This window comes from Oryctolagus cuniculus, chromosome 21 (genome assembly GCF_964237555.1).
Source record: "Oryctolagus cuniculus chromosome 21, mOryCun1.1, whole genome shotgun sequence".
Classification (NCBI taxonomy): Eukaryota; Metazoa; Chordata; class Mammalia; order Lagomorpha; family Leporidae; genus Oryctolagus; species Oryctolagus cuniculus.
This window is the reverse complement of record NC_091452.1, coordinates 5861595-5888721: the sequence shown is the minus strand read 5'-3', so window position 1 is coordinate 5888721 and position 27127 is coordinate 5861595. Positions and strand designations below refer to the sequence as shown.

The 27127-nt window shown below is 62.6% G+C and overlaps 1 protein-coding gene across 4 annotated transcripts in view; it reads right to left on the bottom strand.

The window, feature by feature from the left end:
• Window positions 1-27127, bottom strand: part of RILPL1 (Rab interacting lysosomal protein like 1) — a 33127-nt gene extending 6000 nt beyond the window's left edge. For all 4 annotated transcript variants that reach the window (XR_011385252.1, XM_051828877.2, XM_051828876.2 and 1 more), the window contains exons 1-6: window positions 26606-27127; window positions 18200-18350; window positions 12285-12403; window positions 11505-11732; window positions 1600-1772; window positions 719-811 (exon numbers count right to left, since the gene is read on the bottom strand). Coding sequence is in view for 3 of the 4 variants with exons in the window: in XM_051828877.2 (XP_051684837.1) it covers window positions 719-811; window positions 1600-1772; window positions 11505-11732; window positions 12285-12403; window positions 18200-18350; window positions 26606-26914 (1073 nt within the window). In the remaining variant the exon portion in view is untranslated. The remainder of the gene's footprint in view (window positions 1-718; window positions 812-1599; window positions 1773-11504; window positions 11733-12284; window positions 12404-18199; window positions 18351-26605) is intronic.

The following is a 27127-nucleotide window of genomic DNA, read 5'->3' as shown; positions in this document are numbered from 1 at the left end:
TCACCTCTCGGCAATATGGATCTCATCCCAAGCTGGGACCACGCCCCTCCCGAGGCCAGCAGGGACCTACAGCCCAGCTGACAGGCCATCTGAAGCTGGCCAGAGGTCTGGAAGGGAGCCCGTGCTAAGCGACATGGGCCAGGGCACCCTCATCTTCATCCAGGCTGCGGGGCTCAGAACTGGAACATGGCACCATCTCTGCCCGAGTCACTTGGTCTAGCTGGGGGCTCTTGGTCTAGCTGAGGGACAGGGCAAGGTCATGGCTGTGTGTCCCCCACGGCAAGTGGGGTCTGACTCTGCGTGTAGTATGCACCAAGTCAGCACAGAAATACACGGAGTGGGTGGACCTGGGGCCACTCCCGACCTCTCAGAGCTGGGGGCTGTGGCCCCGCAGGTGCAGGGACCTCCCTGTCCCCCAGGCTTGTTTACTGTCCTCAAACACACAGACCCGGCCCTCCCACCCCCAACACACCCTCAGTAAGCTCCTGAGCAGCAGCCACAGGTCCAAGCCTCTCCCCTTCCCAGCCAGAGCCTCCGGGGGGAAGCACGCGGGCGGGGGGAGCCCAGAATCGGGAGCAGGCCCGATGTGTTCCCAGATGAAGCACCTCAGCAGGATGTGGTCAAAGACAGGCCTGGCCCTGGGAGCAGGTGCCCGGGGGGACGCCCGGATGACAGCCGTGGGCAAAGCAGCCCCACGTGCAGGAAGCGTGTCACTTACAGCCGCTTGATCCCAGACTCCGGCTGGGGGGACAGCCTCGGGTGTGCGACGGGTGGAGGTTGGGGTATCCGGTTCTCCTCTTCCATTTCTTCACTGGGAGGAATTGAGAGAGAGTCAAGAATTCTGGGAGAGCTGGAACATTCCAGAAGGGCACTGTCTGATGATCTGGGGTGGGGAGTTGGAATATGGGGCCCAAGAAGGGGGCCCGGGTGCCTCTGCCCCCAGGGTCTCTCAGCTGGGGGGGTGGTCCCGCCTCGGAGGGAGGGGCACTTTGGCCCACTCCTGTCCCTGGCGCATCTGCCCCTCCTCCTGGCTTTCCCTTCAGCAGATATTTCTCGTGCACCTACTATGTGCTGGGCTCTGCCCTAAGTGCTGGGAACTTAGCCATGAACAAGACAGAGTCGGCTTCCCAGCTGCTCACTGCCTGCCACACAGCAGACGACAAAACAAGCACCTCCGTGAGCATGCGGAGTAGACCTGGCCAGATGACAGATGGAACTGGGACAGGGAGCTCTCCTGGATGGGGGCGCGGGAGGGGACCTGTGAGCCACGGGGAGCGCTGGGGGCAGCAAGTGCAGAGGCCCCGGGGGTGGGACAAGCTTGGTGAGCGTGAGTGCGTCCGGGATGAGACGGCCAGCCCACTCAGGTGCCCCCGAAACAGGCCCCCCCAGTGTGAGGGTCTGCATCTCTGCCTGACTTCAGGCTGCTGCTCCAGATCTTGCAGGGGTGGGGGTGGGGGTGGGGGTGGGGAGGGCGTCCTCATTCTCCCAGCTGCAGAGTCCTGGAGGCCCCAGGGTTTCAGGAAGGCACGAGAGCTCGCGGGGGAGGGCACCCAGGAACCCTGTGGCTTCCAGGAGGGGCCAGCCCCCAGGGAGCCTCACCTCTTGTAGTAGGCCAGCTCCTCCTGCAGCAAGAACACCTTGGACTTGAGCTCATTCCTCTCGTGCAGCACGTCCCGCAGCTCCTGCAGCGTGAACCGGGGGCGGTTGGGGTCCTTGAGATCCATGGCCGCCTTCTCCGCGTCGGAGACGCACTCCTGTCCGCCCAGCTCCGCCTGCAGGAGGCACAGATGCTGCCGCTGAGTGCCCGCGGTCAGCCCGGCCCCCACACGCTTCCCGGGGGCGAGCAGCCTATTTTCAGCACTCGTGGGGGCCTCTGTGCAGCCTCCCCGGGGAGGGAAGCCGCGGCCACCTGCTCTCCTCGTGCGCCTGCATCTGTAGCCAGACCCGCATCCCACACAGCCCCACCTGACTCAGGGTTTTATCCCAAGCTGGAAAAGCCGTCCCAGGATCAGAAACGGTGCGCCTCCGGTGCTGCCGGCCTCGTTAATCTGCTGCCTGTATTCTGCAGGCTCTCTAGGACCATGGCTAACCTGGCCATGGCGAGCGGAACCACAGTCTGCCTGCCCTGGCTTCTACAGGCTCTCCAGGACCATGGCTAACCTGGCCACGGCGGGTGGGACCAGTCTGCCCGCCCTGGCTTCTCCACCCGAAGCCACACCTGCGTTCTCCCAGCCATCACCCCTGTCTGGCCAAGCCTCTTCCTCCCTAGGGGCTCTGAGCATGGTGCCTGGGGGTTCAGGGTGGCACTCTCAGGCATTTCTCCTCCTCGTCAGTTACACAGCCACACAAAGTCACCAACCCAGTCAGACGCAGAGCCCACCTCCCACCTTCTCCCAACACAAGGAAGCCTTTTTAAAAAACTGTAGTGATGCTGGCGCCGCGGCTCACTAGGCTAATCCTCCGCCTTGCGGCGCCGGCACACCGGGTTCTAGTCCTGGTCAGGGCACTGGATTCTGTCCCGGTTGCCCCTCTTCCAGGCCAGCTCTCTGCTATGGCCAGGGAGGGCAGTGGAGGATGGCCCAAGTACTTGGGCCCTGCACCCCATGGGAGACCAGGAGAAGCACCTGGCTCCTGCCTTCGGAGCAGTGTGGTGCACCGGCCGCAGCGCGCCGGCCGTGGCGGCCATTGGAGGGTGAACCAACGGCAAAGGAAGACCTTTCTCTCTGTCTCTCTCTCTCACTGTCCACTCTGCCTGTCAAAAAAAAAAAAAAAAAAAAAAAACCGTAGTGATTGGCCGGCACCGCGGCTCACTAGGCTAATCCTCCGCCTGCGGTGCCAGCACCCCAGGTTCTAGTCCCAGTTGCTCCTCTTCCAGTCCAGCTCTCTGCTGTGGCCCGGGAGTGCAGAGGAGGATGGCCCAAGTACTTGGGCCCTGCACCCGCATGGGAGACCAGGAGGAAGAACCCGGCTCTTGGCTGCAGATCATAGCGGCCATTTGGGGGGTGAACCAACGGAAGGAAGACCTTTCTCTCTGTCTCTCTCTCTCTCTCACTGTCTAGCTCTGCCTGTCAAAAAAATAAAACTAGTGACACAAAAATTACCATGGCGCAGAGCTCAGTGGCACTCAGAGGCACATTCCACAGCGCTGGGCAGACACCGCCTCTGTGCTTCCGGGAGAGCTGCACCTCCCCAAAGAGAGACCCCGCCCCCAGCAGGCTGGCGCTCTCCAGCCCCCGCCCCTCTCCCCCCCATCTACCCTTGGTCTCTGGGTTTGCCTACTCTGGACATTTCCCGACCATGGAATTTTGCGTCTGGCTTCCTTGTCGCACACAGCAAGGCTGTGTTCCTCTCGTGGTAATGCCCGCTGTGTGCCTGGGCCACGCTTGCCACGCTTAGGTGGCCCCTTCTTCAGTGGATGGCCATCTGTGTCTTCCCGGCTTGTGGCTGTCAGGAGCGCCGCCGAGAACCTGCGTGCGCTGGTACTGCAGTGCCTCCCAGTCCTCTTAGACAGATGCCCGGGACGGAACAGCTGAGTTAGGGCCAGTGATTTGTGGAACTGTTTGCAAAAAACAGTTTTCTTATTTATTTGAGAGACACAGTTCCCAGGGGGCTGTTCACTGCCCAAGCCTACAGGTGCCTGTAATCCCAAGGTAGTGCAGTGTCCCCGACACCCGTGAGCCACCAACTCATAGCCAAGAAGAGTGGACAGAGGCCAGACAACAGTGGAAAGCTCTGGGATAGGGGAAGTGGGACGATATTCTGTACTCCTCCCACCCCTACCCCAGAAAACCAAAACCACAGCAGTTCCCAAGGAGAAGGGGACTCCAGCCTGGATGGTGACGCAAGGCCTCAGATCCAGGGAGAGCTGGGACAAGCTGTTCCCGGGACAGGACACTTGAAGCCCACGAGGCAGATCAGGTGACAAAGAGCAGCCCGGCAGGCCGGGGAGGGAGGGCAGGTCTGGTCATGCCAAGCCATGGAGCAGCGGGCAGCAGGGGCGGTGCCTTGGCACAGCAAGAAGCCGGAGCCTGGCACACATCTTGTCCCCCGGACCACCTGGCTGTGGCACCAGGCCGCTTCCCGCTGTGGGCAGGGGAGGAGCCACTGGAGGATGAAACTTGCTAGGAATTCTGGGAGTCGGCACTGCTGTGTCTCCAGGGCGTGTCCGCTGGGTCCAGCCCCGGGGCTGCTCCTGGGACCACCTGACAGCCACATCTGTGTCCTCAACACAGGACCACGTTTAGCAAGTGACTGGTATACAGCAAGCACTCAATAATGCCAGCTGCTGGCTGGCGCCGCGGCTCACTAGGCTAATCCTCCGCCTTGCGGCGCCGGCACACTGGGTTCTAGTCCTGGTCGGGGCGCCGGATTCTGTCCCGGTTGCCCCTCTTCCAGGCCAGCTCTCTGCTGTGGCCAGGGAGGGCAGTGGAGGATGGCCCAAGTGCTTGGGCCCTGCACCCCATGGGAGACCAGGAGAAGCACCTGGCTCCTGCCATTGGATCAGCGCGGTGCGCCAGCCATTGGAGGGTGAACCAACGGCAAAGGAAGACCTTTCTCTCTGTCTCTCTCACTGTCCACTCTGCCTGTCAAAAAAAAAAAAAAAATAATGCCAGCTGCCCACGCTGACCATGGAGCAAGGCTGGACGTAGACAGATCAGCAGCACACAGCAGGGGCTGGGGAAGACCCGCACCACCAGCAGCTCACAGGCCGGAGGCTCGGGGCGCAGGGGGCCCAAGCTGAGTGCTGAGAACAGGGATGACAGCGCTGCGGAGGCAGCCCTGGGCGCGGGGTCTGCAGACGGGCAGGAGTTTGCAGGAACTCGGGGCATTAGTCGCACACACAAGAGGTTGCAAATCTGGCACCCCGAGACCCGCCTGGGGCCCCCACGGCAGTCACGCGCTGCAAACCCTGCTGCACCGGTTGCCAAGGAGACTTCACAGTGCAGTCTGGGGTTGGGGTTGCTCCTGGGAAAAGCATCGGGGTTGGGGGGCAGGCGTGTGGCCTCCCACAGCTGAGCCTGGATCTCTGGCGCTGGCTCCTGACTGCGGCTTCCTGCCAGGCCGGCCCAGAGAGGCGCCGGTGAAGGCTCAGGTGACTGGGGCTCCGCCTCCCGACGTCAGCTTGAGCCAGCCCAGCCGCCGTGGGCACTTGGGGGTTACACCAGGGGCTGAGAGCTCTGTCTCACAAATAAATAAATTTGTAATTAACTATTTTTCATTTACCACTCCGACCGCATCCTCCTCTCGCTCTCTCCCAAAGGAAGAGAAGAACGGTCATCAGTGGCAAATGGCAGTGCCAGCGAAGTGACCGCGAGAGCGGCTTCCCTGCCGGGGAGGACGGGCGCCTCGTGGCTCCGGCACGCGACACGTTCAGGGGAAAAAAAACGCAGGACGCTCCACGAATCCGCCCGTCCCCCTCGTTACTCGTCGCTGCATCGTTCGACTTGATGTATGTGCCGCCGAAGCAGACACGCGAAGACAGTTTTTAAAGCAGCAGGGCCGGCACTGTTAGCCGCTGCTTGGGACGCCCACATCATACCCGGGTGCCTGGGTTCAGCGTCTGTCTCCGCTTCCAGTCCAGCTTCCCGCTGGTGCGCACCCCGAGAGGCAGCAGCAGTGGATCCCTGCCACCCACACAGGGAAGCCATGTGGATTCTGGGATCCTGGTTTCGGCCTGGCGCGGTCCTGGCTGCTGTTGTAGGCATTGGGGAAGTGAACCAGTGCTGGAAGATCTCTCTCTCTCTCTACCCCACCCCCTGCCTTTGAAATAGAAATAAATAAAACTTCAAAAAGAAAGAGAAAGGAAGGAAGGATGGGCAGACAGACAGACACTGGGTGGCAGCTGTTTTTTTTAAGATTTATATTTTACTTGAGAGGCAGAGTTAGAGAGAAGGAGAGACAGAGAGGTCTCCTATCCGCTGTTTCACTTCCCAAATGACCACTGGGCTGACTAGAAGCCAGGAGCTAGGAGCTTCTGGGTCTCCCACACTTGGGCCATCTTCCACTGCTTTCCCAGGCCATCAGCAGGGAGCTGGACAGAAAGTGGAGCAGCCGGGACTCAAACCGGCGCCCACATGGGATGCGGGCGCTGCAGGAGGAGGCTCAGCTCACTCTGCTCACTCCGCCGGCCCCGCCTGCCTTTCTTTATGCGTGTCCTTCTGGCCCCACCCTCTGGCCACAGACAGCTAGGTCCTGCTGGTCACCAGTGGGTGAGGGACTTGCTTCCTTGTGTCCCTTGCAGGTGCCGCATGACAGAAGACCCTACGGCCTGGGGGAGGGGCAAAGGCCTTCCGAGGAACTGGCCGACTCCCAGCTCCCTGGGGGCCAAGGGCAGGCCCCCCGCTCCTCCCAGGAGCGCTTCCAGGCCCTGCTAGCACACAGGGGATTCCTAGAAGCGCAGGCCTCTGAGGCTGTGGCAACCCCGGCCTACCCCCAAAGGCTTCCTCAGAGCCCGAGTTCTTCCTCTCGGGCAGGGACGGCTTTCTGGGGGAAGCAGGGATCCGATCCCTTAGAGCTGGGGTCCCCGAGGGGTGTGCAGAAGCTCTGCTTCGGGGACCACCGCTCCCCCCGAAAGTACACGGACGAGAGCAGCCTGCAGCTCCGGCTTCTCCCAGGCCTCGGGGCAGTGACTGTGGTGCCACGGGCAGCCCAGGACCGCACTGGCCAGACCCAGAGAACGCAAAGGCTCCTCCCTCGATGACCAGTGGCTTGCACAGCATCGGCCGGAGGCAGCGGCCCTTCTCGGCTTACTCCCCGAGGGACCACGGGCCAGGGAGGTTATCTGGGACACGCCAGGTCCATCCGCAGGTGTGCACTCGTCCCTGCGGGCACTCTGGGCACGGCTTGAGGGAGCTGCCCTGCCCAGGGAGGCCCAAGAGACCGGTAAGCGGCAGTGAGGCCTGGCTGCCCGGGAGTGGCCCGTGCTGCCCCAGAGCCAAAGCACCTGTTCTCCCACTCCTCGCACATACTTCCTTTTCTAAATTATTTTTTTTTTGACAGGCGGAGTTAGTGAGAGAGACGGGTGCAGGGCCCAAGCACTTGGGCCATCCTCCACTGCCTTCCCGGGCCACAGCAGAGAGCTGGACTGGAAGAGGAGCAGCTGGGACAGAACCGGTGCCCCAACCGGGACTAGAACCCAGGGTGCCGTGCCACAGGTGGAGGATTAGCCTAGTGAGCCGCGGCACCAGCCCTTTTCTAAATTTTTTTTTTTTTTTTTTTTTTTGACAGGCAGAGTGGACAGTGAGAGAGAGAGAGACAGAGAGAAAGGTCTTCCTTTGCCGTTGGTTCACCCTCCAATGGCCGCCGCGGCCGGTGCGCTGCGGCCGGCGCACCGCGCTGATCCGATGGCAGGAGCCAGGAGCCAGGTGCTTTTCCTGGTCTCCCATGGGGTGCAGGGCCCAAGCACCTGGGCCATCCTCCACTGCACTCCCGGGCCACAGCAGAGGGCTGGCCTGGAAGAGGGGCAACCGGGACAGAATCCGGCGCCCCAACCGGGACTAGAACCCGGTGTGCCGGCGCCGCTAGGCGGAGGATTAGCCTAGTGAGCCGCGGCGCCGGCCCTTTTCTAAATTTTTTTAAAATTAGTGTTTTACTCTTTTGAACAGGAGACAGAGGCAAATAGAGAGATGGCTTCCATCTGCTGATTCGCTCCCCAAATGCCCACAACAGCCAGGGCTGGGCCAGGCTGAAGCCAGGAGCAAGGCCCTCCATCTGGGTCTCCCTCGTGGGAGGAAGGGGCCCAAGTACCAGAGGCACCGCATGCTGCCTCCTCCCGGGGTGCACATCAGCCGGGAGCTGGACTGAAAGGGGAGCCAGAACTCGAACCCAGGCCCTCCGATGCAGGACGCAGGCATCCCACGCGGCCTCCTAACCACTGCGCCGACACCCACCCCGTTCCACACCAGGACAGCTATGGGGATGACCATCTGTGCTCTGGGCGGCTCGCTACCTCCACCCAGCAGGCATAAACTCGCCTAGATATGACCTGCCGTCCACTTTAACCAGAATGTCCTAGGCCAGCAGGGCCCGGGGGCGGAGAAACCCAAGGGGCAGCTGTTAACAGCCGGGCTTGCAGCTCTGTGGAAGGCAGGTGGACCTTCGGCCGTGACACGAGGAGTGGGAACTGGAAGGCGCACCGGGCACCAGAATAGGACAAGGCCTCCATGGAGAAAGCGGAGCCATGGACGGGGGGGACGGCAGTGCCTGCCGGTGAGCAGGGGCTGCTGCCTTTTAGGGACAGCAATGGTGACTGTGCAGCGCTGGGAAGTATAAACACGACCGAGCCCCCGAGCTTCGTGCTGCAGAGCTGCCTGGCGCCCTCGGGGAGGGCTCCGCGGCCGCGGCGGTGGGGACGGGACGCAGCTCAGGCAGGACTGGACCCGCGCTCCTGTTATGATGTGCAGGCGCCCAGAACGCCCGCTGCGCCACCGCGCCTGCCCCGGGCTTGAGCCCGACACAGCAGTGAAGGGAGGGGACTCCCCTCCAGCTCTGGGCTCCCAGCTCCCACCACGGCTGCCTGCTCTCCAGGCTGGCTCCACGGCTGCCAGGCCAGGACAGCCTGCCCCGCGTTCTGCGGGAAACCCCGGGCATCCCACAAGCTGCACCTGCCGGCCGGCCCGGCCCCTGCCCCGCCATTCACCGCGCCCTCTCCCAGCACACACGCCGGTCAGACGAGGCACCTCACTGGCCACCAGAGAGAGGCGGACGGGCCCGGGCCAGGGCCCGGGCCACGGGACAGCACAGCTGCAGCCCCTGTTTGGATGACAACGAGGCGAACTCCACACAGCCCGAGGGATGCACAGGGCAGCCCGTCCCGGGCGTGGGACCAGAGCAGCTCAGCAGGTTCCTGGTCATCACCACCTGCCTCTCCTCCCCCACCCCCACCCCTCGACTGCCAGAAAGGGAAGCCAGCCCCCCTCCCCACAGCCACGCCCAGGGGCACTGCTGCAGAGGTGGAGAGCGGGCTGGGGTCAGGTCTGTGGGCCTCGCCGGACCAGGGAGACAGGCCTGAGCGTGCCCCCCTCCCCCGCATCCCATGGCCATGCGTCTGGGCCAGCTCCCCCCACTGCCCTGATTCCCCACTCGCCTGCTGACGCCTGCATACCCCTCCCGCTCTGAGCCCTGCGGGTGGCACTCTTGGCTCCAGGTCGCCAGAGCTGCAGACCACAGCTACTGCCCAACCCCCGCCCCTGCCTGCACCTGGGGCTAAGTCACCGCAGCTTGCCGCTGGAGGAAGACCCTGCCCCCACTCTCAGTCTTCCTGGCCCGGCAAGGCACGTATGCTACACCAGTGGCCACAGTGATGGGTGGGTGGCGGAATGAGGAGAGGACTCCCCGCGGCTGTCGCTGGGAGTCTTGGGAAAGGGGCGAGGTTCTTCTCCTGGGACTGCTACGCCGGCTGAGCACCAGGGGCCAGGCTGCGGTGGGAGCCTGCCGGACAACGGCCCCAGCGCCGAGAGCAGCACCTGGCACCTGGAACCCGCCGCCATTCCCAACTCAAAACTTCTGGCCAACCAATCCCCTTTCCCCCGGCTCAACCACTAAAGCAGGCCCCTCCCTTCTCTTGTACCTCACACCCTCAGGACACAGCGCTGGGCCGTGAGCCCACCTGCCCACGAGCACGCCTGTCCTCCAGCCCAGGTGACTAGCGCAGCGCCCGCAGGCCTCAGACAGTCAGTGAAAACCTGTCGGAGGGAGAGCGCACGCTGGCGCCCGGCCACCTGCTGTGCCACCTGTTGGCCACCTGCTCCCTGTCCGGATCTCAGCCTCACGCCGCAGCCCTGCCACAACGCCCCACGCCACAGGGCCACCGTGCGGGTGGAGACACCCAGGGCGCTGCCTCCACTCATGCTGGATGTCCGGCCATTTTTGCCTCCGTGTCTGCTCAGAAGCTGGGCGATGCCCCACCCCTGGGGGCCGCCTCACCCTTGGGGGCCACCCCTCCCCTGGGGGCCGGGGCCTGCCGGTCCACGTCTGAGCCTTCGTTCTTCAGAAGGGCGGTTCTGGGAGGGGTTCTGGCTGCCCCCTCGGTGGGATCCCGGAACCCGAGCAGCGGCCTCGGTGACACCCCTCCCCCAATTCACCTTCCCCCCTTGCCCGTCTCTGCCCTGACTTCCGGGCACTCTCCCAGCCCCCAGCTGCTCCGGCAAAGCGAGGCTGCCGGTGCCCAGGCTGTCGCCCGCACTGGGCCGTGAGCTCCCTGAACCCTCACAGCACCCAGCACACTGCTCTCAGAGGGAAAACCGAATCCTCTCCTCCACGTGGCCTGCGGGACTGACCCCTGCCCACCTCCCTGACCTCCCCGTCACTCGGCACTGCAGTTTCTCCACCACAGGGCCTTAGCACACCCATCCCCTGCCTGGAACTCACTCCCTACTTCGCTCTCACACATTTCTCCGTCTGGGAAAGACCCCGCACTGTGCTGGTGACAACAGGTGACACTGGCTTCCAGTGACCCAGCTCCTTCAACTCCTGGAACGACTCTGGGGTAAGACGAGGGGGCCCGCACAGAGGGTCGCGGAGGTGGCCAGCAGCGCGCCTGGCCCCGACCCTGGCAGCCTGGCTCCAGCGACGGCCCCCTGCCCCTGTGCCTCTCCTTCCCTGTGCATTTCTTCTCTTGAAAATTCGGAATATAATTCAGATACCACAAAATCCCCCCTTTCCAGTATAAAGTCCCAGGGGTTTAGTGCATTCAGAGCCGTGCAGCCATCGCCGCCGTCCAAGTCCAGGACATCCCCGTCACGCCGAGCAGCCGCGGCCATGCTCCCACCTCCCCGGCCCCAGCCGTCCGAGGCACCGCGTGGACGCTGTGCACATGGCCTCGCCCCACACACAGCCTCCTGGGGACAGCCTGGTTCCCAGGGTTCCTTCCTGGCATGCCCTCCCCCCGCCCCCGTGGGGACAGCCCCCGCCTGATCACCACTCATCAGCTGACAACACACGGTGCTCCCACCTCTGGGCACCTGTGTTCGGGTGGCGAGGTGGACGCTGTGCCCAGGTCTCTGCTGGGGCACAGAGCATCGCATGATTACCGACACATCTGGGGCCCACACCAAACCCCCAGCACCTCGTGGACAGGGCCTAGTCTGGGCTCGCCAACAGACGAAGGAGGGAACAGACGGCAGTGCCCGGTCGCCAGCCCTGGTTCCAGACCCAGCCCTGCCTCTGCCCACCCTGCCGTGTGTCCTCAGGCCAGCGGCTTGCTCTCCGGACCTCCCATTTTCTAAAGTACAACGGGGAGACCCCAGGACCGCTGCTCAGCCTCGCCCTCCCCCGCCACCTCCGCGCCCCGCGCCCGTTCACCTCGGGCTCCTCCCCCGCCCTGCTCCCTGCACCCCGTGCCCCGCACGGGCTCGCCTCAGGCTCCTCCCCTGCCCAGCGCCCTGTGCCCTACGCCCCGCGCCCGCTCACCTCGGGCTCCTCCTCCGCGTCCGGGCTGAGCTCGCCCTCCACCCTGTGCCCCGCACCCACTCACCTCAGGCTCCGCCCCCGGCCCGCCCGCTCACCTCGGGCTCCTCCTCCGCGTCCGCGTCCGGGCTGAGCTCGCCCCGCAGCCTCTCCCGCAGCCTTCCCAGCTCTGCGCGCAGGCTGCCCATCTCCTGCTCCTTGGTCTGCAGGTCGGCCTCCAGTTCCACCTTCTGCTCGATCAGGGCCTTGCCCTGCGCCTCCACCACCGTGACGCGGTGCCGGAGGTCGTGGTTGATCTTCATCAGCCGAGTCTGCTGCTGCTGCAGCTGTCGAGGGGAGACCACGGACGGCGGCTCAGGCCGTGCCCCGCGCCGGCGCGTGCCATCCGCGTGGCGCACCTCGTTCTCTGTTTGGATCTGTTCATCTTCTTACAACTCCGGTGACACCAGAGATGGGCAACTGTATGTTTCCCAGGATAAACTTAGGGCAGGTGGGAGGTCGGTGTCATAGAATTGATACACCATGACGCGAGGAGAGAGAGCGAAGTCTTTCTCTGACTCGGGCAGATACGCGTGGATTCCTGGAGCAGCCCGCAGCACGCCCAATCTGCCGGCAGAGGGCGGCTGAGGTGGCCTGGGGGGCCTCAGCTCAAGCTGACGGGGCCTTGGGGCCTCCCCGGGGTGTGGACGGAGCTGGGTCACCCGGGCCACTGGGCACTGCCACGCCCTCCCAGTAGGGATGTGGCCCCCGGAGCTCGGGGCAGGGCCTCCCACCATGGACTGGAGAAGGCAAGCGAGGAAGCAGGGGTGGGGGGCAGAGGGTCCGCCCCAGTGGTCCCTCCCGGCCGGGAGGGCGGGCACAGCCCGGGCGTCACTCACAGCCTCCACGTCCTCGTTTTTCAGGCCGAGCTCCCGGTCCTTGGCGCGGATCTCGTCCCGCTGCTTGTCCACCACCTCCTTCAGCTTCTTCATCACCTGCCGCTCCCGCTCCGACATGCCTGGGCGGGGGACAGCAGTGGGGGCTGCACCGCCTCCCCTCGCCGGCCTGGAGGCCCCCTCCTCTCACCCGCCTGGGGGCCGCCTCCCCGCGCGCGCCCAGCACCGCCAGCGCCCGCAGAGTCCCCTCCTCACTGACACCCCCGAGTAGCCCTCCCTCCCTCCACTCCCCAGCCCAGCCGATTCTCCCTCTGCCCACTCCCCCACCCCCCACTCACTCCTTCTCAGCACTGCGGTCGTATCTGAGAGGCAGACACAGACAGACAGACGGCCGGAGCGCCCATCTGCCGCTTCCCTCCCCAAATGCCCTTGACAGCCAGGACTGGGCCAGGCCAAAGCCAGGAGCCAGGCGCTCCCTCGGGGTCTCCCGCGTCGGTGGCAGGGACCCAGGTACTTGACCAATCACCTGCTGCTCCTCAGGGTCTCAGCGGAGTCAGCAGCCAGAGCTAGGATTCGACCCCTTTCTCTGGACCACTGGACCAAACGCCCACCCGGGCGCAGGTTTGAGTTATTAGGGAGCACCTGTATCCTCACATGTGACGAAAGAGGACACTGCTCAGTGACGCCCGGCTCAGCCTCTGTGGCTCAAACGCCGGCTCCTAGTTATTGGGCGTGTGGCTATGGGCTGGCCTCTCTGTGCCTCAGTCTCCATATCTATAAAATGGGTGACAACAGCCCACTGAGAAAGCAATGCTCAGGACACAGCAGGCGGTCACGGGACCACACGGCGGGCTCCTGCTTGTGCCTGCCATGGCCCCCTCGCTGGGAGGCAGAGCACGGAAAACCCCCAGGACCCTGGAGATGCCGGAGGCTGCCCTGGAAAACGGTGTCACCACATGGCCGACACCTTCGCCAGTGACAGGCTGCAAATATGACAGGCGACCCAAGACTGCGCCACTGGTGATGCCACAGCCGTCTCCGTGTGCGCCGGCGCCATCGCCAGCAAGGCGCCTCTCAGAACACAGCAGTGGGGAAGCAGCCCGGGCCAGCACCGACTGAAGCGGGCACACGCACGGCCCGCCCACACTTGCATCCTAGGCAAGTCCCCGGCAGGACGGCTGGCAAATAACCCAGAGGGGCTGGCACGCCAGGGTGCGGCGGGAGAAGCCTCTGTTCGTGAGCCGGCTCCCCACATCAGAGCGCAAGCCTAGTGGGTAAGGCCTGCATCGAGGGCATCAGAGGGCCTGGGTTCAATTCCCAGCTCTGGCTCCCACCACTGCAGACCCTGGAAGGCGGCAGCGATGGTTCGCCTGCCACTTCCTCCTGTCACTGTTGATCTGAACAGCAGAGAGAGAGAGAGAGAGAGAGAGAGAATCTCCCAGCCACTGGTTCACCACTGCTGCCGCCCAGGGTGCACATGGGCAGGGAGTGGAACTCAGAGCAGAGCCAGACTGGAGCCCGGAGCGCTGACACGCAGAACAGGCGCCCCACACAGGTCTTCGCTGCCATGCTGAACGCCCACCCAGGGTGGTTTCTGTTTATTTATTTGAAAGAGTGACAGAGAGAGAGGTCTTCCATCTGCTGGTTTACTTCCCAGATGGCCACAATGGCTGAGCCAGGCTGAAGCCAAGAGCTTCTTCCGGGTCTCCCACATGGTGCAGGGGCCCAAGCATTGGGTCATCTTCTGCTGCTTTCCCAGGCCATCAGCAGGGGGCTGGATTGGAAGTGGAGCAGCTGAGACCCGATATAGGATGCTGGCATCGTAGGTGGCGGCTTAACCCACCGCACCACCACGCCAGCCCCTTGGGTGTGCCTTAGCCGCTAACCAGGCGCCTCCGGCTGCACGCTGGCAAGCTCCTTCTGAGAGTGCGGCTCGCTGTCTAGGGGCAGGAAGGCTCCAGGTGTAGCACAGGGTCCAGGGGCCCCAGGGAGAGGGAGAGGAGGCCACCAAGGTGGCTCCGAGTGCAGGGCCCACCCAGTGCTGAGAAAGCCACACTGTGCCACCCACAGAAACTGGGCAGCTGCACGCTCAACCCCTCAGTCCACCCCCGGCTTCCGCCCGGCCTCTGCTCAAGGTCACCCCTGGCCCAGGACCCCACGTTCACGGGCTCCACCTCCTCCCAGGGCCCCATCTGCCTGATGTCCGTTCCCCTGACAGGTGGAGGAAGTCTATCCTCCCGTTCCCATGGCTTCCCAGGCAAAGTAAAAATAACCACGAAGGCACGCCTGGCATCTGCCGGGCTGCTTGGCTCGGGGGGGGGGGGGGGCTGATGGAGTGGAGGAGCTGAGCAGCCTCCGGGGCTGGCCCTTTGGGGGCTGACCCACGCTACAGCGGACAGCGCGTCTGAGGTTGCACTCCCGTGGGCTGCGGCAGGACAGCCGGGCAGCGCCGTGGGACACCGTGGAAGCACACAGCTGTGGTGAGGCGGCTCGGTGCTCTCAGCCGTGGCCTCTGCGGCTTCACTGCCTCGGGCTGAGTTCCCGGGGCACCCTAGAGGCCTGCGCGCCCTGCAGAAATGTGACACATAAAAAGATGGCTACAGGGCCCTTGGTAGGTCTGGTACAGTCTCTGTATGACCCAGCAGCGCCACTCCTAGGCCTGTACCCAGAGAACGGAAAACAGCCGGTACGTGCACGCCACGCAAACGCTCGTGGCAGCCGAAGCGTGGGACCAAGCTGGAAGTCGGCGGGGGGGTGAGCAGGTGAAGCAGACACGCCGTCTCCACAGACTGGAATCCGACCCGGCCGCCAGCAGCAGGGAGGCAGCTCCCGACACAGCTGCACCGCGGCCGCACCGCGACTCTGCCGCACCAGGCACAGCAGACCCGCCCTGCACGGCTGCGTTCCTGCAGAACGTCCGGGCCGGCACATCCGCAGAGACGGCGTGGACTGGTGGCTGCTGATGAAGACATTCTGCGAGTGTGGCAGGGCCCGGCTCTGCACCTACAGAAAACACCGGAACTGTGCGATTTACACGGGTGACCTGCAGACCACAGCACTGCTTACGGGGCAAACGGCAGCCAGTACTGACCCGGGCTTTCCCAGTGCCCGGCGTCCGCCCGAACTGACTCAGGGCTCAAAACAAAGCCCACGTTTTACAGATGAGGGAGCGGCCCCAGGGACCGGGCTCAACCCCACCATGGCTGGATCCAGTCGGGCGGACAACAGCAGCCTGTTCTCCAGGCTCAGACTTCCCAAGCCCAAGCTAAACTGCTTCTCTGTCCTTCCAAAAGACCAGAACGGGGCGGGGTGGGGCCATCTGGCACGGAGGTTAAAATGCCTACAGCCCGCATCAGCCCGCCTGGGTCTCAGCCCCGGCTCTGCTCCTGGCCCGGCTTCCAGCTAACGCACACCATGGGAGACAGCAGATGATGGCTCAGGGACACGGGCCCCTGCCACCCGCACAGAGGGCCCAGATGGAGTTCCCAGTTCCTGGCTGTTACGGGCACCTGGGGAGTAACCAGCAGATGGGAAGATCTTTCTGTCTGTTTCTGTGTCTTTCAGGTAAATAAAAATAAATTAAAATTTAGGAAAAAGAGAAAAGAAGAACAGATCCGTACTGATACAGAAATTCTGCCAGATAAGTGAGGAAAGTTCACAGCACTAAATCCAACGTAGCAGTCTAGACTTGGGGAGTGAACCAGCAGACGAAAGAGCTGTCTGCCTTTCAATTAAACACGTCTATTTAAAAACTTCCCAGCATAATTAGGATATGATTCTTTGTTTTTATTTTTAAAAGACTGGTTGGGCCCAGCACTGTGGCACAGTGGGTTGTCTCTGCCTGCAATGCCAGCATCCCATATGGGCGCTGGTTCAAGTCCCAGCTGCTCCTCTTCTGATCCAGCTCTCTGCTGTGGCCCGGGAAAGCAGTAGAAGATTGTCTAAGTCTTTGGGCCCCTGCACCCACGTGGGAGACCTGGGAGGAGCTCCTGGCTTTGGATCAGCACAGCTCTGGCTGTTGTGGCCAATTGGGGAGTGAACCAGTGGATGGAAGACCTCTCTCTCTCTCTCTGTACCCCTCTTTCTCTCTCTGTGTGTCGCTCCCCGTCTTCGTGGGGGAACGACACAGGACCCTGCGCTGTTCTTTCGTCTGCTCGGCCCTCCCCGGGTTTGCTGCTGGTTCTTCCCGGGTTGGCTACTATCCCTTCCACCTCCGTTCCCCCTGGCCGCATTCCCCACTTCCGCAGGGGAGCGGCACACCGCCAGCCGGCTCTTCTCGGGGGCTGCACGGGTTCCCTTAGATGTTCCCCATAGATGTTCCAGGTGCATGCCGTCTCTCTCCTCCTTTATAGTCCTCCTCCGCCAATCCCAACTCGGCTGCCCACACGCCGAGTACGCTGCTCTCCTCCAATCAGGAGCAAGTCCTACAGTTTATTAGTTGAACTGGAGGCAGCTGTGCGGAAGCTGTTTACTTCTCTCCCAGCGCCACATTGTGGGAGAGCAGATGCATAGAATAAGTCTCAATTTGAGTAACTTAGTCTAGTCCGGATTGCTCCCCACATCTGTGTAACTCTGACTTTCAAATAACAAAATAAATCTTTTTTAAAAAATCACTAGATCTTCCTGCAGAACTGTTTTATCACTAGAAAGTAACCTCTATTGATGCTTTTGCCTTAAAGTCTATCTGTCCTACATTCACATCACTGTACAGCGTCCTCTGGGTCAGTATTTGCATGGTGTATCTTTTTCTCCTCTTTTGCTTTCAACTTTTACTACGGACGGACGTCTCTTACAAAGAACAGGCAGCTGGACTTACACCGGCCTAACCATCCTTGTCTTTGAACTGCAGTATCTGGCTCATTTACACTTAATGTAACCTCCGATGTAACTGACTGACACCTCCCAGGGCCTTCCACGCCTGAGCCTGTCTTTCACTTGTCATGTGTTCTGCTTGTTTTTGTCTCACTCCTCGCCTTCACTTGCGGGGCTGAGTGCATCACTGGGCCAGGCTCTCCCCCCCCGTCCCTTTTGTAGGAGAGAGACTCAAGCCACATCACATATCCCAGTCTCCAGCGCAGCCCAGGCACAGAGCAGGCGTTCCATTGGTGACAAAGGAGACGGGTGAGTGAAGGAACACTGCCCTCTGTTGGGGGCCACGAGCTCTTGGGCTCCGGGATGCCACAGTGGGCCACTCTCGGGGCTGGGCAAGATCTCCATCTCCCCGGCAGCCTGAACCCTGCATTTCCTCCAAGCCTACGCCAAGGTCCCAGAGAGGCAGAAGCCTTCCTCCAGGGGCCACTTCTGGTCTTGATTCTGCCACCAACTCGCTGTGACCCCAGGCAACCCCCTGCCCCCTCAGTCTACGTTTTTCCTCATCTGTTCAGTAAGGAGGCAGACACCATAACAGCAGCTCCGAGAACACCAGGAACGCCTGCTGCGGTTTGCTAGGTACCAGACAGGGTTCCAAGCCGTCTACGCCCACCGACTCATTTAATCTTTGGTATAACCTCCCGAGGGAGATACGGCTGTGACCTTCTTTTTAACATCAGGGGGCAGCTTAGGCACACAGGTGATTCAGTCAAAGCCAGCCGGCATCCAAGTGCTGGGTTCAGGACTCGGTGTGTTCATCGCGCGTCGCGACAACAGGCATCTAAGGCGAGGATTCCAGCCTCATCAGAGCAACCCTTCCCTCTCAGAGCCACGACGGTGCCGAGGGCCAGGCCCCCACCAGAAGGGACCGTGCCGCTGGCATCGGCGACCTCCTCTGCACCGGAAGACCACGTGACGAGAGCAAGGCCTCCGTCTTGCCCTGAGTGCTGCAGCCTCTGTGAGCTGCCATCAGCGGAGGCTCCAGGGTCGGGGGAGCCCGGAGCCCAGGGGTTGGAGTGACAGCGTGCACGCCCTGCCCCGCCCCCTACCTTCGTGCTTCTGCAGTTCCTCCTCGGAGAAGCTGACGTCCTTGTGGGACAGGTTGGTCATGAGCTGCTTGTTCTCCTCCTGCAGCTGGGCGATCTGGGACAGCAGATCCTGCGCCTCGCCGCGCCACACGTCCTCCACCAGCTCCAGCTCCTGCCAGGGCGGGGGCCACAGTCACAGCCTGCACAGCCTGCCCAGCCCCGGGCTCTGGGCTGCCGCCTTCCCCACGGGGACCAGGCGGCGGGCAGGTGAGCAGCCGAGGCCACCGCTAACCCCTACAGCACCTCCGTAAGAAAACAGAAGGTGCCTCCTGCAGGGCAGGCACCCCACTGATGCCACGAGTGCCTGGCCGGGTGACAACTGTCCCGGAACTGCCCTCGGACACGCACGAAGCCGGACTGCACTTTTCAGCAACCATCGGGATGACAGAGGAGGGGTGCGGGTCCCCTCCTTTGTTCCCAGCCACCTGTCCGACCCTCTGGGCTGCACGCGGGGTCTGCACAGACCTCTCGCCCAGGGGGAGAGGCTGCCAGGCGCCTGGGGCCGTCCAGGCAGGCAGCGCCACCTGCCCCAATTCCCCGGCTGCCTCACGCACGGCTCTCCTCAAGGCGTCTTTGGCAACTCCCTGGATCACTCCGAGCCAGTTCCCCTCAGCTGGGGACCCAGACACGGCAGAGTGGGGACACACGAGATCAGCCCCGAGCATCACTTCCCCGGGGGCTGCCGTCTGCTACTGGAAGCCCTGGACGCTGCTGGTGGGAGGGCGAGAGGTGCAGCCACTTTGGACAACGCTGCCACAGGGGGCGCTGTGGTTCTGCTCCAGGAAAGGTGGACGTGGGCCCCGCACAATTCAGAGCAGCCAAACGCAGACGCCCCTCAGCCGCGGACCCCCACATCGCCCCAAGGCACCGTCACGCAGATGTAAAAGGTTACAGAGCGTTGACAACGCTGCAGCTTTAGTTAACGTTACATAGGGGCGGGCTCCACGAGGTTAGGCCAGGACAACGCCATCCCATACGGGAGTTCCGGTTCCAGTCTTGGCTGCTCCACTTCCGCTCCAGCTTCCTGTTAATACATCTGAGAGGCAGCAGTGACGCCCAATTATTTGGGCCCCTGCCACCCGTGTGAGAGACCCGGATGGAGGTCTGGCTCCTGGCTTCAACCTGTCCAACCCTGGCTGGTGTGGCCATTTGGGGAGTGAAACAACAGACAGAAGAGCTTTTTATTTCTCTTTCTTTCTCTGATGCTCTGCCTTTCAAATAAATAAAATTTTAAGTTAATTAATTAATTGAAAGGCAGAGTTACAGAGAAGAGAGGGAGAGGCAGAGAGAGAGGGAGACCTTCTATCCGCTGGTTCACTCCCCAAATGGCTGCAGTGCAGCCAGGAGCCAGGAGCTTCTTCCGGGTCTCCCACATGGGTGCAGGGCCCAAGCACTCGGGCCATCCTCCACTGCTTTCCCAGGTGCATTAGCAGGGAGCTGGATCGGAAGTGGAGTAGCCGGAACCTGAATGCTGCCCACATGGGATGCCGGTGCTGCAGGCAGTGGTTTAACCTGCTGAGCCACAGCGTAGGCCCCCGAATAAACAAATGAATCTTTAAAAACAATTATGCTAAAGAAGGAGGCCTGAAACTAAAGGTCCGGTGTCGTGTGGTCCTGTGGACATGAACTGTGCGGAACAGCCCGATCCACAGAACAGGGAGAGACTGGTGCCGTGCAGGGCGGAGCCCTGGGGCAGAGGGGCCGCGATCTATGGGTACAGGTCTTCTGTAGTAATGAAAACGTTCTCCAATCGACTGAAAACCACCGCACTGGATACTTCAAATGGATGAACTGCACGGTGTGGGGCAAGCTCAATAAAGCCCTGAACGTGAAATGGACGTGGTAAAACCATAAACCGTGTGCGGGCATCACCACTGCCGCCTGCCCAAAGTCGTGGCTTCAGGCCCAGACCCCAGAGCCGACTCCGAGGCCCCTCTTTGCCGCCTGCTACTGACGGGAGTGCCCTGGGCAGGTGGGCACGCCACTCGGCCTCCGGGTGTCCTGGAGACGAGGGGGAGGGCATGGGTTCTGTCCTGGGAGGTGCTGTGGGGACCCCAGGTTGACTACAGGGAAAGTGGCTGGAATCCTGCCAGGGCCCCGGAATGTCATGGCTCCCTGCGCCTCCGCAGCCCTCCCAGGCCGGCAGGTGCCGGATGGTCAGCTTAGCCTCCGTCCATCTTCCAGCTAAAGCCCTAGATCCCACCTCCCCCGCCAGGAAGCAGCACCGGGGACAGAGAGGTCATCACGGAGTGTGGGTGCAGCGGGCTCAGCCCAGGAGGCGAGGGTGGGGGCGGGGGGCGGCTGTGGGGATGGGACGAAGGAGCGGACACACGACTTGCCAGCCGCAGAGCTGTCTGCTCCCACAGGGGCTCAGGGCAGCCGACTGAGGCAGGAGCGCAACGACCTCACAGACATCACAGCCTAATCCCCGGAGCCCCGCAATCTGTCACCCTGTGTGGTAAAAGGCAACCTTGCAGATGTGGTTAGGTTAGGGGCTGGGGGTGGGGCTGACCCTGGACTACCTGGGTGGGTGGGTGTCAGCACAGGGTCCTTCCATGGCGTCATGGCGGCGGGTTAAGCCACCGCCTGGGACCCTCGCATCCCAGATGGGAGTCCCCGCTGCCCCCCTTCCCGGTCCAGCTCCCTCGGGCTCCCAGGTGCAGCCAGGCTGTTGGGGGCATTTGGGGAGTGAACCAGCGGATGGAGGCTCGCTCACTCCCTCTCTCTCTCACTCACTCAACACTCTGCCTTTCAAACAAAAAGAGTAAACAAACCTTGTTAAAAGGAGTTCATGGAAAATGTGACCTCAGGGCTGGTGTCGTGGCCCGGCAGGTTAAGCGACCGCTTGAGACGCCAGAATCCCGTATGGGAATATACTTGATCCAGCTCCCTGCTGATGCCTCCCTGGGAGGTGACACCTGCCACCACAGGCGCCTGGGATGGAGCCCGTGTCCTGCCTTCCGCCTGGCCCAGCCCTGGCTGCTGCAGCCATTTCATTGGAGTGAACCAGCGGATGAAGATCTCTTTTTCTCTCTGTCTGTCCCTCTTACTCTCTTTTCACTCTGTCAAGTAAACATTTTTTTAAAATGTGTATCATGGCCGGTGCCACAGCTCAATAGGCTAATCCTCTGCCTGCAGCACTGGCACACCGGGTTCTAGTCCCGGTTGGAGCGCTGGATTCTGTCCCGGTTGCCCCTCTTCCAGGCCAGCTCTCCGCTGTGGCCCGGGAAGGCAGTGGAGGATGGCCCAGGTGCTTGGGCCCTGCACCCCATGGGAGACCAGGAGAAGCACCTGGCTCCTGCCTTCGGATCAGCGCAGTGTGGCGGCCGCAACGCACTGGCTGCAGCGGCCATTGGAGGGTGAACCAACGGCAAAAGAAGACTTTTCTCTCTCTGTCTCTCTCTCTCTCTCTCTCTCTCTCACTAACTCTGCCTCTCAAAAAAAAAAAAAAAAGTGTGTTTCATGAAAAATCATGCATGGACTCTGCAATATTTTTACACCAAAATTTGCAAGGCAGAGGACAGAGAGACAGACGTGGGGAGCTGGGAGGGGGCTCACAGCCTCTGATTCATTCCCCAAATGCCTACAGCAGTCAGGGCTGGGCCCAGGGCCAGAACCAGGAGTCAGAAACTCCACCAGGTCTCCCACGTGGGCTGCAGGGACCCAGCACTCCAGCCCTCACCTGAGACTCCCAGGGCCTGCAGTGGCAGGAAGTGGAACTGGACGCCCGAGCGGGGTCCTGGACTCAGGTAATGGGATATGCGACACACGCGTCCATGTCCTCACTGGCGCCTTCTGAACTGTACACCACAAGCCTGCCCCAAACCGCTTCCAACCCCCTTCTTCCATAACCGTGCGAAGCCCCTTGCAGGAGGGAGGCAGGGGGTGGGAGCCGGCGACAAGGAGGTGTGGGTGCAGAGGTGTGTGTGCAGATGCCGCACAGCTGCCTGGGGAAGGGTGGGAGGGAGGGGCCGCAGACCAGGCCAAAGACCCTCCAGGCCCTGGAGCTGGGAAGGGCTGAGCGGCGGGCTCCTCTCTGGCACCCCCCGCAGGAATGGAGCCTTCCTGACACCCAGGGAGTGTCAGGACCCAGGGAGACCCACTCAGGCCTGGGGGGGCCAGGACTGGCTGCGTGGGTCAAGCACACCTCTGGGCACCGAGTCTCCAGGTGCAACCGCACCACACCTTCCTCCTCCTTCTCACGCGCCTGCCCTGCTCTCCCGGCTGCTCCTCCTCTCTCTAGCCCCTTCCTCCGAGCCCACCGCGAAGAGCTCAACCTGGCTCCGTGCAGCCAACGTGCCCGCCCCGAACCGCCTCCGCTGCTCACCTCCTTTGCCTTCTCTCGGCACCAGTGAGCCTCTGACTGCCGACTGCAGCCAGCAAGGTCCCTCCACCCCTACCCTCATCTCCCGGGGAAGCCCCTCCCTCGCCCACACTGCTCCAGCCACGCCAGCCTTGTCTGTGTTCCCTGCTTGCAGCACACAGGTTCCTGCCTCAGGACCTTGGCCCTTGCTGTGTCTCCTACCCAGAATGCCTCTCTCCCAGATCTCTCTGTGGCTGGCTCTACACATCATTCAGCTCTCACCCTCCTGACCGCCCCACCTGTAAGACCCCCACCCCAGCCAGTCTCCTAACATCTTCCTTTTTGGGACGGGTAGAGGAGCAGTTAAGATAGTGTCCTACATCACAGGGCCTGGGGCCAACCCCGGCTCTGGCTCCTGACTCCAGCCTCCTGCCGACGCGCACCTTAGGAGGCAGTGGTCAGGACTCAGGTAACTGGGTTCCTGCCTCCCCCCTGCGAGACCTGAATTGAGCTGCTTGCTCCAAACCCAGCCCACCCCAGCCATCGTGGGCATTTCGGGAGTGAACCCGTGCATAGGAGCTCTCTGACTTTACCTCTCAACAAAACTGATAGTCATAATAGACATCTCCTTGGTCTAGGAGGGGTCTTTTAAAAGTTCATGGAAATGCATGTCATAGAAGCTGCATAGATAAAAAAGTTTAATTATTTATTTGAAAGGTAGAGAGAGACACACATCAGCTACCTCCCACCCACTGTTTCACTCTCCAAACGCCTGCAACAGCCAGGGTTGGGCCAGGCTGAAGCCGGGAGCCAGGAACCCAATCTGGGTCTCCCGGTGTGGGTGGGTGGAAGGAGCTCAGCTCCTCAGCCATCACTGCTGTCTCCCAGGCTGTGCAGCAGCAGGAAGCTGGGACTGGGAGTGGAGTGGGGCAGAGACCCAGGCGCAGAGTGGGGCATGGACCCAGGCGTAGAGGTGGGGCAGGGACCCAGGCGTGGAGGTGGGGCAGGGACCCAGGCGCAGAGTGGGGCAGAGACCCAGGCGTAGAGCTGGGGCAGGGGCTCAGGCGCGGAGGTGGGGCAGGGACCCAGGCGCGGAGGTGGGGCAGGGACCCAGGCGCGGAGGTGGGGCAGAGACCCAGGCGCGGAGGTGGGGCAGGGACCCAGGCGCGGAGGTGGGGCAGGGGCCCAGGAGCAGAGAGGGACAGGGACCGAGGCGTAGAGGTGGGGCAGGGGCCCAGGAGCAGAGAGGGGCAGGGGCCCAGGCACTCCAATATGGGATGCCACAGGGTGGCATGGATGTTAAGCCAAATGCCCACCCTGGATTTCAAACATTTTTAAAAAGATGCATTTACTTATTCATTTGAAAGGCAGAGTTAGACACAGAGAGACAGAGAGATCTTCCCTCTGCTGGTTCACTCTCCAATTGACCACATGGCCAGGGCAGGGCCAGACGGAAGCCAGGAGCTGGGAGCTTCGCCCGGGTCTCCCACGTGGGCGGCTGGGGCCCCAGCACTCCAGCCATCTTCCGCTGCTTTCCCAGGCCAGAAGCAGGGAGCTGGATGGGAGCTGGAGCAGCCGGGACTGAACTGGTGCCCATGTGGGAAGCCGGAACTGCAGGAGGTGGTTTAACCCGCTGCACCACAGCGCCGGCCTCTCAAAATATTTACGCACCAAAGTAAGTTTATCTGTCAATTCCATTCTCAGATTTTCTGAGGCACTGTCGTATTTTTCTCATGCCATTTCCCATGAGCTGATGTTGGTTTTAAATCTCTCTCCTCACGCTCTAATGACACCCATGGCGTTAAGCGCCTGGACCACGTCTGGCGGAAATGACCCGTGCAACAAGGGTTAAATACACACCAGGTTCAGAGATGGAGTAGAAAAAAGTGAATGCAGAAGACCTCATTCATAATTACTTACAGGGCTGACACCCAGAAAATACCTCGGGTAGGATGTGTGAAAATTCCCCTCGCCTGTCCCACTGACCGGGGAGCCACATCACACTTCTGTCTGATGACCCTGCCCAAAAAGGCCTTGCCCACGAGGGTCAAGACCACTCCAGTGCCCACGGAGCTCACTAAACACGCCCGTGCACAGCCACTGGTCTGCAAAGACTGTGCGCTTCCACGCCTCCTTCTGACCCCACTGCTGCCCTGCATGGGGGCCCCTGCCCCCACCGCTTGGCTTTTCTCTGCTTGCCCATGGCACCGAGGAGGGTGCCCTGCAGGCCAGGCCTGTGGGTGAGGTTGCAGACTGAGCGTCTGAGACCGACGGATGCGCAGCACTGACCAAGCGCCGGCGTGTGCGGGGGAGGCGGGCGCGTCTCGCTGGAGCCACACTCGGGCGGCCAGGCAGACCTGGAAAACTTTTCATGGAAACAGCACTCAAGGCTACAGAAAAGGACCTCGGGAGTTTCTGCAGGTCCCCAGGACGGAAGGAAGGGGCCTGCGAAAAGGATTTTGTCCTCTGATTCATGAGCTGGTCCTCCCTGCTCACAGCCAGCCAGGCTCTGGACGGGCTGCTGGTTCCGTCCTGGCTGAGCGTGCTCCAGAAGCAACAAGTGCAGTTGTTCAGGCCTGGCGACCGCCAGCAGCTCCCGAGGGTGTCTGCCAGCCGCGGCAGCACCAAAGGACCAGGGCTGGGGACACGGGGGCCAGGGCCTCCGTGTGACAGGGGCTGAGCCCTGAAGTCCCGGTCAGTGACAGGCAGCCGCACACACAGGTTTCCAAAGGCCCCTTCCCACTCTGGCCCTCTGGAAGGGATGGGGGCCTCCGGGGAGGAGCCCCACTGTCAGCCCCAGTGTCCAGCGGCAAGTCCGCCCAGGCCTAAAAATAGGGGGACCACTTGCGAAGCCTCGCGCCCGGCAGGCTCCGCCCTGGGCACTGGGCTTCTCCCACCTCCATGGATCCTCACACACCCTAGCAGGTAACGACTGTCCCTAGCAGGTAACGACTGTTCTCCCACTTCACAGCCGAGGAAACTGAGGCAGACCTGGGGGGGGGGGCGGGGTCTCGAAACCAAAGCCTGCGTGGCTCCTTGCAATCCCGAAACTTGAGCAGAGGAGCGAGGCAGGCTCAGGCTCCGAGTGTGACCTTGGACATGGAACCTCAGGGCCAGGGACCTGTGAGGACAGGCAGTCCAACCTGGCAACCGCGCTCTCGGCCACCCAGGACCTGCCCTCGGGCGCAGGCTGCAGCCCCAGCTCTGCCAGCTCTCCCCGAAACACACAACAGGTGGTGGCCAGCCAGGGAGGCTCGGGGAGGCCAGCTGTGTTTCCTGAGGCCGCAGGGCAAGCCAGAGCGGGCCAGGCACCCTGAGCCCCCCAGGAAAGCTGTTTCCTCCCAGTCTCAGCCTGCAGGGCCTGCCAGGACTTCCCGGGCTGAGGTCGGGGCCGGAAACCACATATCTCCCACTTCCTTTTCCCCAGACTCCCCGTCTGGACGCGCGGCCCAGTGGGAAGCCGTGATTCAGACAAACTCCCTCTGTGGTGGCACGGGCAGCCGCCTCCAAGCCCCTCTCGCTGGGGTTCAAGCAGGCGGGGAGCCATCTCCACCGACTCCACTCCCACCCTCTGTGAGATGAAGGTAACTCCTCCCTCACAGGGTCCTGAGGGGCAAAGAAAGGAATCCAGGCCGGCCAGCCCCCCAGGGCACAGGCGGGCAAATGAAGGAAGCCCCGGAACGGCTGCAGCAGGGACCTGGAGACTGGCCGCAGGTCCCAGCCCCTTCCCTGGGGACCAGAAAGGAGCCTGGTGCCACGGGGGACACTGAAGAGCCGGGGCTCCCTTCCTTCCAGGAAAACAGCACCTGGGCACTTTACCGGCCTCACCCCACCGTTCTCGAAAGGTGCCCACCGCTGCCAGGTGAGGCCGCAAACCCCAGAGAGGTCAGGTAACTTACCCAAGGTCACCCAGCTATGAAACGGCAAAGGTGTCTGATGGCACCTGCCAGGCAGAACCGGGCCGGGGCCTCCCTCCCTGCTCGGGCGCTCTCCTCCCGTCCGCTCAGACTCGCAGAGCCCCGCGGCCCCGCCGCCCCGAGGGGCCGGAGCGAGCCGCCGCCCACCTTCTGATGCTTGCGTTCCTTCTCGATGCGGTCCATGCGCTCCACGCGCAGCCGGTCCAGCTCCAGGCGCAGTTCGTCCAGCTCGGGCGCGACGTGGTGGCGGCTGACCAGCACCTCCAGGATCTCCAGGACGCGCACGACCTTGGGCATGAGGCGCGCGATGGCCTCGCAGCCGTGCTGGTCGACGACCCGCTCGAACTCGTGGCCCACGAGCGACGCGATGTCGTACACATCCATGACGGTCAGCTCGGCCACGTTCTTCTCCAGCGCCGACTCGGCCGCCGGCTCCGACCCCCGCTCCAGCTCCATGGCCGCCCCGCCAACTAGTGCAACTCCCAAACTTGGCGTCGCGGGCAGCCGGCCCGGCCGCCCCGGCGCCGCCGCCCCGTGCTCAGGGGGCCCGCGGGCGAGGGCGCGCCGGGCGGGCGGCGGCTCAGGGCGCCCGGCTCGGCCCCGAGCCTGCTCCCCGGTGGGGGCGGGGGAAGAGGAGGAGGAGGAGGGGAGGTGAGGAAGGCGCGCGCG